General features: G+C 53.0%; 4 protein-coding genes and 1 non-coding gene across 5 annotated transcripts; 2 read left to right on the plus strand and 3 right to left on the minus strand.

Annotated features, from left to right (window-relative positions):
* Positions 1-297: 297 nt before the first annotated feature.
* Positions 298-2,109, minus strand: BO72DRAFT_492616 (uncharacterized protein; the record flags this gene model as incomplete). The annotated part of the gene is made up of 2 exons (XM_040948305.1): positions 298-2,033; positions 2,085-2,109. The coding sequence occupies 2 exons, from the start codon at positions 2,107-2,109 to the stop codon at positions 298-300; spliced, it is 1,761 nt and encodes a 586-aa protein (XP_040805204.1).
* Positions 2,110-2,861: 752 nt separating this feature from the next.
* Positions 2,862-2,933, plus strand: BO72DRAFT_t47. Its single transcript has one exon. It is a non-coding gene; the product is annotated as a tRNA-Met (tRNA).
* A 2,236-nt stretch (positions 2,934-5,169) lies between these two features.
* On the minus strand, positions 5,170-6,021 carry BO72DRAFT_444737 (CVNH domain-containing protein). The gene is made up of 2 exons (XM_040943885.1): positions 5,736-6,021; positions 5,170-5,677 (listed from the first exon to the last, which is right to left on the minus strand). The coding sequence occupies exons 1-2, from the start codon at positions 5,869-5,871 to the stop codon at positions 5,490-5,492; spliced, it is 324 nt and encodes a 107-aa protein (XP_040805205.1). The 5' UTR covers positions 5,872-6,021; the 3' UTR covers positions 5,170-5,489.
* A 596-nt stretch (positions 6,022-6,617) lies between these two features.
* BO72DRAFT_396635 (putative DEAD/DEAH box helicase) lies at positions 6,618-12,868 on the minus strand. The gene is made up of 4 exons (XM_040942039.1): positions 12,737-12,868; positions 11,976-12,669; positions 10,157-11,925; positions 6,618-10,110 (listed from the first exon to the last, which is right to left on the minus strand). The coding sequence occupies exons 1-4, from the start codon at positions 12,790-12,792 to the stop codon at positions 7,005-7,007; spliced, it is 5,625 nt and encodes a 1,874-aa protein (XP_040805206.1). The 5' UTR covers positions 12,793-12,868; the 3' UTR covers positions 6,618-7,004.
* A 496-nt stretch (positions 12,869-13,364) lies between these two features.
* On the plus strand, positions 13,365-15,071 carry BO72DRAFT_241221 (Rieske [2Fe-2S] domain protein). Its single transcript, XM_040939924.1, has one exon. The coding sequence runs from the start codon at positions 13,520-13,522 to the stop codon at positions 14,927-14,929; it is 1,410 nt and encodes a 469-aa protein (XP_040805207.1). The 5' UTR covers positions 13,365-13,519; the 3' UTR covers positions 14,930-15,071.
* Positions 15,072-15,223: the final 152 nt, after the last annotated feature.

Consider the following 15,223-nt stretch of genomic DNA (forward strand, 5'->3'; position numbering starts at 1 on the left):
TTACGGTGCTTATGTCTGTTCAGTCACGCCCTACGCCCTACGCCCTACGCCCTACGCCTTGTCAGGGCCTTTTTTCATGCGCCCTATGTCAAACCCACGCCCTTAAGAAGCCCATGAGATCCGGTCATATCTCAACAGCGTGAAGATTAGAAATGCTAGAATGTTCAAGCAGGTCCAATTCTCCTGTCAATCCCTCCGCCCTGAATCCGACCCCATGAGTCAATCAGTAACGGACCCCTTTAATGCAACACAACAGCTGTACAGTACACAAACATGCCTAATAGATACGACTTGCTTCTATCCCCAGATATCCCCCTCCCCCTCCCCTTCCCCATTGTTCTCACAATGCAACCCCCGGAACGCCGCCAACCACTCGGGATTATCCGCCACCGTCTGATTCCACGTGTCCTCCGAATCGTACAGCACGCGCCGGGACTCCTGCTGAAACATCTCATCCGTGGGCACGACCCCCTTCCGCATCTGCTCGCGGGCAAACCGGCTCAGATGCAGGGTAAGCACCTGGGTGAACGAGCTGAGCTGATCCGGCGCGACCCCGGGGGCCATCGCCTGCAGCGGCGGGGCGACACTCGGCACGGCGGGGGCGACGATCTCGCGCGCCGCCTGCTGGTCAGCCTCGCTCCACTGCGCCCGGGACGAGATCTGCGCGAAGTGGTCTTGGACATCGCAGTTGGTCGCGGAGAACGGGATGACGCTGAGCGACTCGGACCCCAGCAGGTACGGTGGCAGGGCGTTGGCGACCAGCGCCGCGAAGTCCGCGGGGAACTCGTGCTCGCCGCGCCAGTCGGCCATGGTCTGGCCCGACCGGAAATGCTCCGCCAGGTGCTCGACGCGCTCCTCCCAGCTGCGTAACCGGGTGTCGCAGAACCCGCAGCGCGAGGTGATGGCTGACTGCCCGATCTTCCAGCTCTCGAGGCCCGGGGGCCCACCCCCCTTGGTGGGGAGGATGTGGTGGACGAGGCGCAGGTGCTGCATCAGGTGGTCCTTGCGGCGGAAGGAGCGGCGCGTGCCGGGTTTGGTTTCGCAGGCGGTGGCATCGTGGTCGTTTAGATGGGCGATGTCCGGGTCGGGTGCCCCGCAGAAGGCGCATAGGGTGGTTTCTGGGGCGGTGGAGGAGAGGACGGTCGTGCCGAACGGGGCGCAGTACCACGCTTCCAGGGTGACATGCAAGGATTTCTCGTGGCGCGCCCAGTCGTACTTGCTCTTGAAGCGGTCGCAACAGAAGGTGCAGCAGTAGCGGCGCAGCGCGTGGGTAGAGCTGGTGGTTTTGGCGGTGGTCTGTCTCTTACGAGATGGGGCTTTGCCCTTGCGAACCCGGCTGCCCCGTCCTTGGACTGCCAGCGGATCTTCTGCGGATGAGGTCGAGCGGCCGGATTGCTGGGAGTCTCGCGACGAGGCGCTGGATTCGCCGCTGGTGGTCGATGCGGCTCGTCTATACTGACGGAATGCATGGCTACTGCCTCCCGATGCACCCTGGCTGATGCTGTCTGGTAGACTGGGGGCCGTCTTCAGCGCATCGATGATATCTGGAATCAGGGCTGGCTCCTCTTCCGGCGGTGAGTTCCGCCACCTTTCCATCGGGTTCCAATCGCCGCTGGCATTGGGGATTACAATGGGGCCCGCTTGTGCTCCTAACTGCCGGGTAAGGTAGCGGCTTCGACGTCGAGGGAGCTGTCGACCATGACTTGTGGTAGAGGGATCGGTGATGGGATGCATTGCTCTGGCTGTGCGCAGACGGTCAGAAGAGGAAGCGCTCAGCCCGTCCTGCTGATGGAAGTTCGGGGCGACAGTGGCCATTTGGGAGGGACCTGATAGTAAATGGCTGCCTGATCGCCCACTTGGCGACACTGCATTGTGCGAGCAGTGGAGGTCCAGCTCTGCTACAATGGCAGAAGGCAGCTCGGAAGAAGGGCTCAACAGCTGGGGTGAGATCCAGTCACATATTCCGGAGCTCGAATGGTCGACACTGAGCAGAGCTGGATCGATCACGTTAGAGTCATCTTGTGCGGCGGTGACTATAGCTCCATCAGCACGATTATCCTTCGATGTTGCGCTATAGTACATACGCAGCTGAGCAGCCTGATGATTCATGGCGGGGCTATTTTCCAACGTAGGGTTGCTGAGATCGAGACCGTCCGGCATACAGTCCTCACGGAAGTAGGGTTGTACAGTAGTCGTCAACAACTGCACAGGTGCCTGCTTGGAGTTCCTTCTTCGGTTCTCGACTCACTTTCAACGTGATTACAGGAATAGGTTTTCTCTGGATGTACCGGCAGGAGTGGTTGACAAATCAAAAGCATGTCGAAACGGTCTTGCCTGGGGTGGCGCTCCTCTGCCCACTCATTACATAATTCCCGCCTCAGGCAGCTGCAGAAACTTGGCTACTAACTTAGGTAGTTATCTTTAAACCCCGATGACAAAGATTGCTAGCGCATTGTCTGTGCATGTGCGTCTTGACCAGATTGACAAGTGAAATCCTACTATGGCCATAGGCAACGACCCTTGCTCTTATCTGTGTTGGCTTGCGTCCACAGTTTTGAACGAGCCGATAACCCAATGTTGTTATTTTTCTTTAGATGTGGACTGGGCAAGGCTAGAAAATATATCAGGGAGTATCTTAAAGAGCCAAGAAGCCCCACGTCAATCACCGCGACACAATGTTGACCCGTGGTCTTGGCACAACATACCCAAGGCAGCAGTGAACAACCCCTGCGGGACACAGCAAGCCCTGTAGAACAATCTGATATGGTGAATGGCTGGCGAAAAGATGACAGAATTTGATGTTGCTATTGCTGACTTTTTGGATTATATTGTATTAAATCCAACTCCTATGCATCGACCCAAGCATGTTAGCTCAGGGGAAGAGCGCCGGGCTCATAACCCGGAGGACCCTGGATCGAAACCAGGACATGCTATAATCTTTTTTTTCTTCTCTTTTCTTTTTCTTCTTTTTTAACTTCCACTTTCACGTTCACCCGCGCCATACAGGTACAAGAGTCTAGAATTCAATTTTGTGTTACCCGATATCGCAGTGGGTGACTCCTGTTAATTTGCAATAAACCTCAACACAATCTACTTTTATTCCATTCCCGCCAACATTATACCTACTGATGGATAGTACTCGTACATCCAGATCATTTGTTAAGGCATGGGCCGACAGCGCAGGGAGTCAGCTGGCAGGCAGATAGCAATTATAAAATAGCATAGAGTTTGGAGATGAGCCTTTCATCTCTGACAAACAATTTATAGAACCTTGAGGAAGCTATTTGATGTTATATCAACTACCAAGTAAATAGCCAAAACAACAGCAGACAAGAGGAAACTCGATTGATGTTTTTGGGCCGGATCTTATCTCCTTTACGTTACCTCAGACAGGGGACGGACGTAGGGCACGTAGTCATCTACGAACAACTGAGTGGTTTATGCTGCTATTCGACCTGAGCCACGGTGGTAGTGGCAGTGACGGTCGAAACCCTTCCGATCACCGTAAATCAGAACCGTCCCGTCATCTCGCCAAAATGAAGCAGAGGTCAAAAATAAACACGTAGGGCGTAGAACCGACTGAACGTTCATGGTGCCATCATATTCGCCTAGATTATTTGGGAATGACAATGGTTCTAAGCTTGCGAATATTAAACCTTGTCTACTTCCAAAGTTTCAAACTCTATGATCTTTAAACATAGACTTCGAATCAACACAAAAATTCTTTCTAGGATTAACTTTTGAAAGAGACGCATAATACAGTTCAAGCTCGGGAGTAGAATGGAAAATGAATGAATAATGTATCATGAGATCTCTGATACATATTGACTAGAATTCAAGAATTATTAGTTATCCAACTTCTCCGTCTTTAAATTAAGTCACATAGAGACTCATAAATAGATATAGCTAAAGACCCATGAAGAATCTCAGAGACGAATAGATTCCCAAGTAGTTGCAGATCAATTTTTGGATAGTCCGGGCTGACAGGGCTAGGTTCTCCTGCAGAAGACTTCTGCGGTAAGCTCTCAGGCTTGGACCGTGATAGTGATAGTATAAAGATTGTGTGTGTCTGTAGCGAAGGCAGTATGTCTGTATGTCAAGAACTACTTAATACAATAGGAATGTATGTGAGACAGGATGATATCACTGTCATTCTAATTGTAATACCAATCACTGGGAATTGTGGCCCCCAAAGGTCAAGGGGGACGAGTTACAAAGAATCAAAGTACACAACCGGATTCTATGCTCCACGAATCAGTATCAAGGCAGAAGCAGGTAGTATATGCTGTTGCAGTGTACAGCACCGTAGCCAGGTCAGTTGTGTCCGTAGCGAAGCCGGTGTGGATATGCGAGTCCCCAGATATAAACAGTCCGCTCTTATGACACATATGTGGTATGTCTCGGATATCTCTTGCCTATGCTTCAATCCGTCACCACGCCGGGGTCTGGATTCTTGATATATGAGATTGGCATAGTTTCGGTCTCTTGTGGAGTTATCCATTGCTTATGGTGGAACACTGCTTACCAGAAAGCAAAGCGTAGCAGTGACCCTCTTTTGACGCACGGTATCGTTTGTTCCTTTGTAGACCCGAGTAATAACACGCAGACGTATGCAGGGAGGTGGCGCAGGTGCGTCCCAACAGATCTTCACTCAATCGAGAGCAGTCATCGAAGAAGGTCTAATTCTGATGATTTGGACCCCCCGCAGTCCTTTCAGCAAGCCGCCGGTCATAATTCAAACCGCATCCTCGAGGCTACCATCACCCTGCTCGCCATAGACAAAGAGCAGTAAGAGAGATGATGCACCTCGCTCGAGCCAGTCTTGGCAGATATACCGCGCCCATTCTGGGTGGAGGGTCCCCAAGAAGATGTATCGACAAATCCGAGTCACGAGGTATCCAACCCGGTCTAACCACAAGCTTTCCGCTCCTCCGACCCCGGTAGGGATGACAATCTACTGGATGCTTCGGGATCCCGTCGTCTGCATTTTCTACTGACATCGCAGCAAAAGGGAAGCTGAAAAGGGGGCTTGACTGGTTGGCACCGCAGGACTCGACACACTGGCGGGGGGGTGAGACAACCCCGCTATTTCCGAGCCGAACAACAACTCAGACATGGTGGACTGGTGGAGAGACTACCTATTTAAGCACGTGAGACTAGCCCCCAACCGGCAAGATGTTATGATCGCCCGCGGCCGAATGATTACTTTTAGACTACTCAAGTTAGTTTACTCGGCACCCGCGTACCATTCCCAATCTGAAACCCCGATCCCGCCGATCATCTTCTCTTCTCCTTCCACGGGTTTCCACGTAACTTTATCCGAGACCCTAATTCTGGGTTCGGTACCGATCGTCCCCTGACAGTATCGTACCGTACCGTACCCGTTGCTCCAAACTTCACCGCTACTTCGGATGGACTTGAATACAGAGGAGAGTTGAAAACAAAACAATGCTAATATTCAGATTTCATCAAGTTGATGACGCTAAGATCTACCGGAACTCGAAGTGACCGTCGATGTTGAACAGGCGCTCGGCGAGGTTGATGTCGCGAACGTGCCAGTTGCCGTGCTCGTCGCGGAGCTCACCGCGGACGACGGGGACGTGGGCGCCGCCCTCGATGTCGAAGTGCACCCCGCGGGCGGACTCGAAGAAGTTGTGGCCGCCCCATTGGAAGTGGCCTATTCCGTACCATCAGTACCTGGGTTTATAATTTAGACAGAGGAGAAGGGTGCATACCGTCGATGTTGCCAATGAAGTGGTTCAGGTCAATGTGGGCGGGGCGCTCGTGGCCGTGCGCATCGCGGAGGAGAGCGTGGAGGAAGGGGCCCTCGAGGCGGATGGAACCGTGGACGGCGGACTCGTGGAAGCTCATTGTGGAGGTGTGTGTGGTAGATGGTAGAAGTAGATTGAGAGTGGTTGGATGAGGGGGAATTGGGATGATGAATGGATGTCAGTTCCGGAGGGCGTGCAGCTCCCTTTTATAAGCTGGTTGTCGCTCTCCTTTGCCCACGCAGGAGGCGGGCTATCACCCCATCTCGGTCTGTATTGCCCGCATTGACTGCTTGGCTGGTGGGGATCCGTATTCGTCTACGTACGTAGCTGAGTCGCGACGGTGAAGGCCAAAGGGGCCATTTCTGGCGAGACAGCCACAGTGTCTGGGTGGTTTTGGCGGGGAGGGGCATTGAGGGGCTGTGAGGCTGAGCAGAGCAATTGTGAGGCGTGGCTGAGAGGCGCACACAGAAGGACAGCTGAAGAGAGAGGTGATATCCACTTTCCATCAGATCGGGTAAGGCGAACCGGTGTCGGCGGTGGGTCAGGGGAGGTGGCGATTACCTAATAGGTATTGACCGTCTCATCTTTGAGGGACTGGAAGTTGAGCTTGTCTGCGTAGTATGGGGTATACCTGCACCTGATCCTTGCCGATCTGGAAAGCTTGGGGTCATGTCGTGATCAGGTGGCGAGGATCGACGGGCTATGATGGATGGTGTGCCGACAAGTCAATTTATGACAAGTCCAACGTTTACAAATGACTTACCGGTAGTTACAACATAACTATCCGTCTGACGCAAGTGAGCATCTTGCGGCATTAATTGACACTGTGACTAGCTGTTCACATGTGAACAAACGAAGAAAATCAAATTGCATAGATCATGTAGCCACAGCAGGAAATACGGCAATCAACCGCCAATCACAGCCCTCTACCGCCTGCTAATTCGTCAAATCTTCATGGGAATGAGTCGAATAAGGCATCATAGCTGAGCAAGTTGCCTCTTCTAGTCGCCTCTTATATTGTTCAACGCTGCCTAGCTGATACCTGTGACCTCACACCGACATGCGGGTCTCATTGCCACCTGTAGGTATCACTCGGCTACGCCTCATCGTTGACGATTCCCACCCACCAGATACCGATACTTGCTTCGTGTAGGTATGTTCACTCCGGGGTTTTGAAGACCACACAAGTCCCAATATATCCACTTCGCAATACACAAATCAATCACGGTACACTTAAGCCCACATCTTCTTAAACTTAGCATTGAACTCCGTCCGCAACAGTTGAAACATCTCGAGAACTCGTTGCAATCCATCTTGGTCGAACACGGATTCCATTTGCTGGCATACTTCCCCTTGGCCCTGCTCGTCGTGGTCGGTGGGCAATGTCTCGTCGAGACCAGCTGGAACAGTATCCGCATTGCTCTTGGTTTCATCGTCCATCATATCCTCCCAACTGTCCGGTACTTCTTCCTCTGAATCAGCGGCGAAAACAGTCTTGCCTCCTGTCTCATTCGCCTTCTGCTTCGCCACCGAGTTCTTCTCCCTCCCGGGCAGCACAGTCTGGGCCATACTGTCAACCTCATCTTCCTCCTCCTGCGCATCCCCGCACCCCGTAACTCCCAAATCATCCGGCTCCCCCACTGATGACTTCGCATCCGACTTTAGAAAATTCTCGAGACTCGTGACAATCGTCGCTAGTATCAGAGAGAAGTCATTCAACAGGAACCACAGATCACCGCGCCGAATCATGTTCTCCTTATCTAGCGCCGACTTGTTGCCATGCTTAAAGAAGTCATACAAATACGCATTCAGCGGGCCTGCCTCTCCGTCTGACTCAACTGGCACATGCGGAATAACGGACTGTTCGAGCCACACTCCCTGACGCACTGATTTACTGAGGTGTGCGATGGTCTTGGGGGGGTCAGGACAGGATAGGGCGACGAAGGCTGATGTGATCGCCGCCTGGGTCGGGCACATGACTGCTGGTCTTGTGTGGTTGTCACGGGCGGTGAATTGAGAGATCGAATTCGTGCCGCCTTGTTTCAGCTTGGTCAATGGAAGCACATCATCTGGGTTGTGGAGGTGCTGGTCAACGAAGGTAGCGACGTAAGTGGAGTAGATGTCCAAGGTCTCGCGATTGTGGTGCCGTAGGATTCGCTTAGCTGGTCGGGGAAGGGGTGGAAGGACTACCACCGAGGTTGACTGTTTGTGGCGTTTAAGGTGGCGCTTGATGACGGAGGGATGAAGGGGCCGGCGGCCAAATAGGTGCGACATGACTACCATTAGGGTGCGGAGGGTTCGTTCAGGATTCTCATCGAGATGCTTGCTCAAGCGGTGGAAATATCCCGCTTTGAGGAGAGAGTGAAGAGCGAAACTGGAGTTCTCAGTGTAGTAAAGATGGGAAATCGCACCGGCAAAGTTGAGTGGCACTCCAGTCTCATCGAGGAGTTGGTTGCGCCGGAGGTAATCGATCGAGAAGCGTAGATGGTGAAGTACCGTCTGTCTGGACTCTGGCCCGCCAAGGTAAATGCGCGGACTTGACAGGATCGAGTCAACAACTTTCTTTGCGAGGATAGCCTGGTCCGATTCATGAAGTAAAATACAAAGACGAAGAACTAGACTGGTGGTGATGGGAAAGTGTCCGTTGAGGTCAGGCAGCTTGGAGCTCATAAGGCGACGGACTTTCAGATCAGAGATGTCCTGAAAGACGATATTACCTAAGTAGTCAAAGCCACGGCGACCTGCCCGTCCCGCAGATTGTCGAAAGTTGAGCGCTGTCAGAAACACCGAATCACCTGCAAATACGACTGTTTTGCAGGGCATGTTGATACCCAGCGCCAGCGTGCCAGTGGCAATAACGACGCGCAGAAACCCCTTCCGAAACAATATCTCACACACATTGCGGTATTTGCGATTCATACCTGCATGGTGAACTCCTACTCCGCGTCTCAGCGCGTCGATGAATCTATCAGGTACTTCAAAGGATTCTAGCTCCGCGGCATATGTTTCAAAGTCCGATTTCGATATCGCCCTTCCATTGGCCAGAGAGAATCTATCAAGCGGCTCGTCGGGGTCAAAAGACGCGTACCAGTCGGGTTCCTCTGAAGCAGCTTCTCGCAGTCGGTCTGCCCGTGATACCTTGTCGGCATTGTGGCTTGTGGCCTTTTTGGCACGAGTCGAGCTGGACTTTTTCCATGCCTGAAAACGGGCCAGTTTGCTTTTCCATTCTGCATCAGACTCTTTCCAAGATCTTTCGGCATTCTGCAGCTCGCTACAAATGCGATGGCAGATTTTCTCGCACCAGCTCCTGTCATAGTTGAAAAACAGGGCCGGAAGGGCGCCTTGCTCGGAGAGGGCGTAGATGAGCGGTAGAGTCGTATTCAGCAGGGCTTCTAGGCCGACCAATGTCGTGTGATGACTGTTCGCAGTCGATGAAGAATGAACATCAGTTTTCTTGTTGTTGAGAGCGTTCTCGGATAACTCCTGCACCACGGCGTCAAATGGCGATTTCCGGTCTCTCATCCATGATGCAAGAACTGCTTTCAATCTAGATTCGAATGGGAAAACATCAGCTTTGGTCATGATTTCCGGCATCATGGCTGAAGGAGATAGGGAGGCATCAAGGGCAAATTCCTTTGTTTGATTTGTGACCATTGCTTGCCAGAGCTTCAAGCAGTCGCGGGGCTCAAGTGAAAGATCGTCTGGTATGCCCCTTGAACGGTCGATCAAACTTGTTACGGGGTGTATGAACTCCATGTCAGCACACCCATCTAGACCGAGGACTGGAAGCACTGCGGGCCCCGGGAGGCCATCAAAGTTAAACCTGGCTGGTGGACGATAGATGTACTTCCTGAGATCCGACCAGCGGACTTTGTGCTCCACTGTTTTTAGCTCAAAGCCATTTGCCCGTTGTGTCAGGCTCAGCCAATCGCTGAACTCTTTGGGATTGCCGACGGTTGCAGAGAGTGCAACAATAGGACATGGTGCCAGAAGAAGTAGCTGTTCCCAGACTACGCCGTCGTCGGCTTGACCAATGCAATGCACCTCATCAAAGATAATTCGCTTTATGCGGGAGGACCATGACTTTGCGTTGCCTGGCGCAAGAAGCATGATTTGAAGAATGTGTGGCACTGTGATGAGTACCTGGCACTTGGTTGGATTGTTGACTCGAGTATCACGGGTGTGAATGGCCCAAACAGACTTTCCAGCGTGCTTGTAGGTTTTGGAGAATCGAGCCTCGATCTCTGCGGCGACTTGGTTGACAAGGGCTTTGGTGGGTGCGACATACACTAGGACTCCGTCATCACTGTCTTGGAGAACTTGTTTGATCGCATAGAACCTGCACATATGTTAGGTAAGTTTGCAGATAAGGCCTAATCACTCACGATATGAATGTTTTCCCAGCACTGGTAGGAGCCACCACAAAAAGACTTGCCTTGGCATCTATCTGATCTAGGATCTCTCGTTGCCATCTGTCAGGCGCAAAACCCCTGACCCGGGAATCTAGCGCTGACTCCATGTTGCGATCGAGAAAAGGACCTGCATGGAGAAGCTGAAACTCACGAAATGACAATCCTATGTGTAAGCCCTCAGTATCGGCTCCCGGGAACGCGAACTCGAATGTCAGGGATTGATTGCCATGAGGCACTAGGTTGACTTCCGGAAGGCCTAGTGCTATCGAAGTTTTCGAGATGCACTGGATGATATCTTTAGTTACTCCCACTGGCACCTTGGTGATTTGAAGAATTATATGCCAAATGAGGGCCACTATATGCATTGACTGGCTTTTTTTGGAGGCGAAGCATCGCTTGCGCCAAAGACCAACCAGGGTGCTTATCAAGTATGTTAGAACTTCAGCTTCTAAATGACATCGCTTCTCTTCTGGCAAGCCCTCAAGGTAGGACTTGGCGTTCACGTATCGCTGGGCGAGACTTGGCTCTTTATCGAAACAGCGGCGCTGGTCCTGCCACACTTCCATCTGCTTCTTGATAAACATCAATTGCTTGTCCTGAATCTCGGATGATGGATTGGGTCCTGTGGGACGACGGGTATTCTCCTGGTTTCTTGTAGGTCTGCGATCCGCAATTCCTTTCGATTCTCGAAACACTTTTTCGGGCTGCAAGATGCCTCCGGTCGCATCTGTGAGACTAAGAGCATACTGCCTGATATCTCTCATCAAGCGCTGATAACGACTTTGAATCTTCTGAGGCGGTGCGGCGGGCTGCTTCACGTCCAAGGGACGGCGGGCATTATGCCAATGGGTTCGCTCCGTGAACGGTTTCGAACGTGCAGAACTCGAAATCCCCACAGCAGAGGGTACAATGTCCAATGAAATGGGACCCAGGTGCTTGTCCAGAATGGGGTTACTGAAAGGCATGACAGAGCCCAAGATATTCGAGTGGCTCTTGCATCTCGAGTGGGCTATGTCTAGCGTGTGTTCCTGGTACTGACGGTCTGCTGACATGACACCGTCTCCTGTCATGATGGTTCCGGCAATCTTTTGTGCGCAGATCTTGTTGAGTGTTGATACGAGGAGATTGTATCTCTCCACTACCGTAGGGCTGACAAGCATTGCCAAACTCAAGTTCTGATCCCTGTTCAGAGTTCCGAGAAAGATCCTTCCGTCAATCATATCGATTAAGTCGCTGGGCACATGGTCATCCGCAGTGAATTCTTGCCAGGAGGGAGACTGCAAGACGGCAAGCGCCATATCGTTGTACTGTCTCAGGAAATCCGCCCCGGGCCCAGACACATCGGGTTGACATGGGCGGTCACACAGTCGACACTCGGACAGAACTGCCGTGTGTAGCAACATAGCTTCCATGCATCTGCCAGCCTTCTTACGTTGTTTGCCAGTTTCTCCCAAAGCACTAAGAGTGAATACAACGGCCCATTCCCGCTGAGATAGGCTCGGACGTGGGACAGTTTCGTAAATTCTCCTGAAAATCTTCTTGATTCGTTCACTTGGTTGACCTGCTGGGAAACTGACCGTGGAGCTGAACACTGCGCCAGGATGGCACATGTTAGCCGCATACTTTTCCCCATTTGAGCTCAGTTGAGAGATCATATCATGTACAGACTTCGAGTCCACATTCTGATCTTCGGGCGACTGCTGTCCAGACAAGTCCAAGCCCTCGAGGATCGTAGAAATGACCTGTACAGGTCAGTATGTGCTAATGTCTCAGACTGATAAGTTTGACTTACCTTAGTATCCCGAAACTCGAGACTATTGATGAGCGAGACTGTATAGCCGCGAGACAGGGACCAAGAAATAAAACTTCGGAACGTAGCGGAGTTGCTCACGGCGGCTTCATTGGGCTTCGCACCGGTTTCAGGTCGTACCTTACCCGAGGGATTCTCGTCGTCTAGTCCCGAGATGTTATGCTTTTCCTCATCATCCATATAGAGGGCATCAGAATTTTCTGCTTTCTCGGCGCAAGGCTGGTGGTAGATCGCTGGATCTTCCCCATCATGACACATGATGAAGTACGCACGGGTTGCCACAAGGTAGTCGTCGAAATCCTTGCAGTCGTACCCCTCGAAACAGCGGATGTGCATGGACGGGATAGTCTCTGGTAAGTGGCGACTCATATGTTGCAGGATGACTTCACGAGCTAGGCGATACTTCGACCAGTTATCCGCGCTGCTGTGCTGTGGGATGCATGCCTCTGAATGGGATGAGAAGAAGACGATGTGAAAGTGACACTTCCTCTGGTGGAGTTGTGCGAGGAATCTCTCAACGATGTAAGTGGCATGAAGGAGCTGAAATCCGAGGTCAAAGTCTAGCAGATCGTCGGAAAAGCAATGGCGTAGGAGCGAGTCGCCCTCCAGGATGAACAGTTCGTCCCCGGCATAATCTCCGATGAGATCGATAGTTCGTGGACTAGAAAGGCTTTTCCTGGTCCAAGCAGGATACGTTAGCTGAGGCTGGAATAGGAGTCAGGCCACCGCAGGAAAGAACACACCCCTTGAAAAGGAATGCCCAGTTGGGATCGTCCGGCGGGCTTGAGGCAGTCGACATGTTGAGTGGACACTATCTGCTTCGTGTGTCAAGGTCAGAGCTTAGGGAATAGGAAAAATCGAGGAGACGATGCTGTGTGATGAAAAGAGGGGAAAGGACCGGGATGTGGAAGGAGATTGTTGATGGTTGGGTGGCCTTTATCAGCTAGAGGCCTTAGCGGGAAACTGCCTGCTAGAATCTGATAGTTCCACCATTCACCATGGCGAACTTTCGCCCAGCGAGTTCCACAACATCTAGCTCGACCGTCTTACTTGATAATCTTCCGATTACACAGCCCAGCAACAGTCTAACCCTATACATATTCAGGCAGACCAGTACATATAATCGAGATGAGTAGCACAACTCTGTTGCTGACAACCAAAAGAGTCTGAGGATTCCTCTAACAGACACTTTGACGGCTCTTCGGATGCTGATCATGGAAAGATCAACTGTATACGGTATGCAGCTGAGTAGTGTAGTCTAACCGATGGCCGATGGATCCGATAACCGTGAACCGATAACTGGATACCAATTTGGGATAAGAATGTGCCTTATCGAGAAGGCTGACTCCACTTGTGCCTGACAGCCTGTCCAAACCCCAATCCGGTCTGGACCACCGCAGCCCCGCCCCACGTGATCTCAAATTTCCCTCTTCCCACTTTCCCATCCACCGATCAAACAACTTCCCCCTCCACTCATCCCACGCACCAACAGAACTTCGAACGGAGTCTACACATCCACCCAGACAATGCCACGAATACCTCTCGCCCCGCTCGCCTCCCTCACGCAAACCCGCTATGTCATCCACCTGACCACCGGCAAACGCCTCGTGCTGTTCCGCCTTCCCACCATCGAGCCATCCATCACCTCCCCCACACCCAAGAACGAAGCCAACGGATGGTCCTACTACGCCATGGAAGCGGGGTGTCCGCACGCCGGCGGCCCGATGCAGGACTCGTCGATCGACATCGAAGATTCCGCCTACGTGGCTTCCTGCCCGTGGCACGCGTACGACTTCAACGTGGAGACCGGGGAGTCAAGTGTCGGGATCAAGGCGTGCACGTTCGCCGTGGATGTGCGGGGCGCGGTGGAGTTCGGGGATCAAGTATTGCTGGAATACCCGGAGGATGGGGTGGGATTGGTCAAAATGGAGGCTGTTAGTGAGAAGATCAAGCTGAAGACGGAGGGAACGGGCAAGCGTGATGACGCCAGCAATAAGACAAACGGGAACAACGAGACGGCTGCCTCTCCTCAACAAACCACAGAAAATGACGCTACTCCCTCTGGCCCGGCGGTCTACCTCGACGACAAGGCGACCGTGTGTGACTGGTGCGCGCACATCCTCAACACCTCGAACCCGGAGCACAAGATCGAGCTGACGGCGCACCTGTTCTCCATCTTCACGGCGCGCGAAGGCACAACCGACCAGATGGAGATCGGCGACGGCAGCGGCGTGACCCTCCCGGCGATCCCGCCCCGCGATGGCCTCGTCGACATCAAGCCGGGCCAGATGCCCCGCGCGGGACGCGGCGGCACGCAGAAGAGTCGCATCATGATGCTGCACGCGCTGGCGAACATCGAGCAGTGGGCGATCGATCTGGCGGTGGACATCTGCGTGCGGTTCGCGGCGTTCCGCACGACGGCCACGGAACCGCGTGGTCTGCCGCGCGCGTTCTTCCACGACTGGTTGAAGGTCGCCAACGACGAGGCGAAGCATTTCTCGCTGTTGCGGACGCGGCTGGAGGATATGGGTTCGTACTTTGGAGCGATCCCCGTGCACCATGGGCTATGGGAGTCGGCGACGCTGACGGGGCATGATCTCCGCGCGCGGATCAGCATCATCGCGTTGGTGCATGAGGCGCGGGGGCTGGATGTGAACCCGATGACGATCGACAAGTTCCGCAAGGCAGGCGATGAAGAGAGCGTGCAGTCCCTTGAGATCATCCACAATGACGAGATCACCCATGTGACGACGGGCCATCGGTGGTTGACGTGGATCTGCGGGCAGGAGCAGACGGATCCAGTGCAGGTGTTCCGATCGAATGTGCAGCAATACTGGGTGGGGGCGCTGCGGGAGCCGTTCAACACCGAGGCGCGCATGCAGGCCGGGCTGGACGAGCGGTATTACGGCAATCTCGTGGGATATGGTCGGGCGTGAGCGTGGCAGGTTGACGCCACCGTCACCTATATCATCGAGTCACCCTCATCGAGCGCTCGCTCGAACTCATCTGTCTGCGCCGCAGGCCTTAGCAGACAACGACCCAGCGTCAAGCCCCCATTCCCACCCGCAGGGCCGCCCTCGTGGCAAAAATACCGAGACAAGCAGAAAGCGAAACAGCACTGCAATTTGTCCTGTGCGCCCAAGCACTATTCACAACGAAACCTGTACCACAACCTGCATCTTGTACATAGCATACCCATTAGCGTTAAACGAGTAACCCAACAAGCCAGC

The sequence above is a fragment of the Aspergillus fijiensis genome (genome assembly GCF_003184825.1).
Source record: "Aspergillus fijiensis CBS 313.89 unplaced genomic scaffold BO72scaffold_6, whole genome shotgun sequence".
Taxonomy (NCBI): domain Eukaryota; kingdom Fungi; phylum Ascomycota; class Eurotiomycetes; order Eurotiales; family Aspergillaceae; genus Aspergillus; species Aspergillus fijiensis.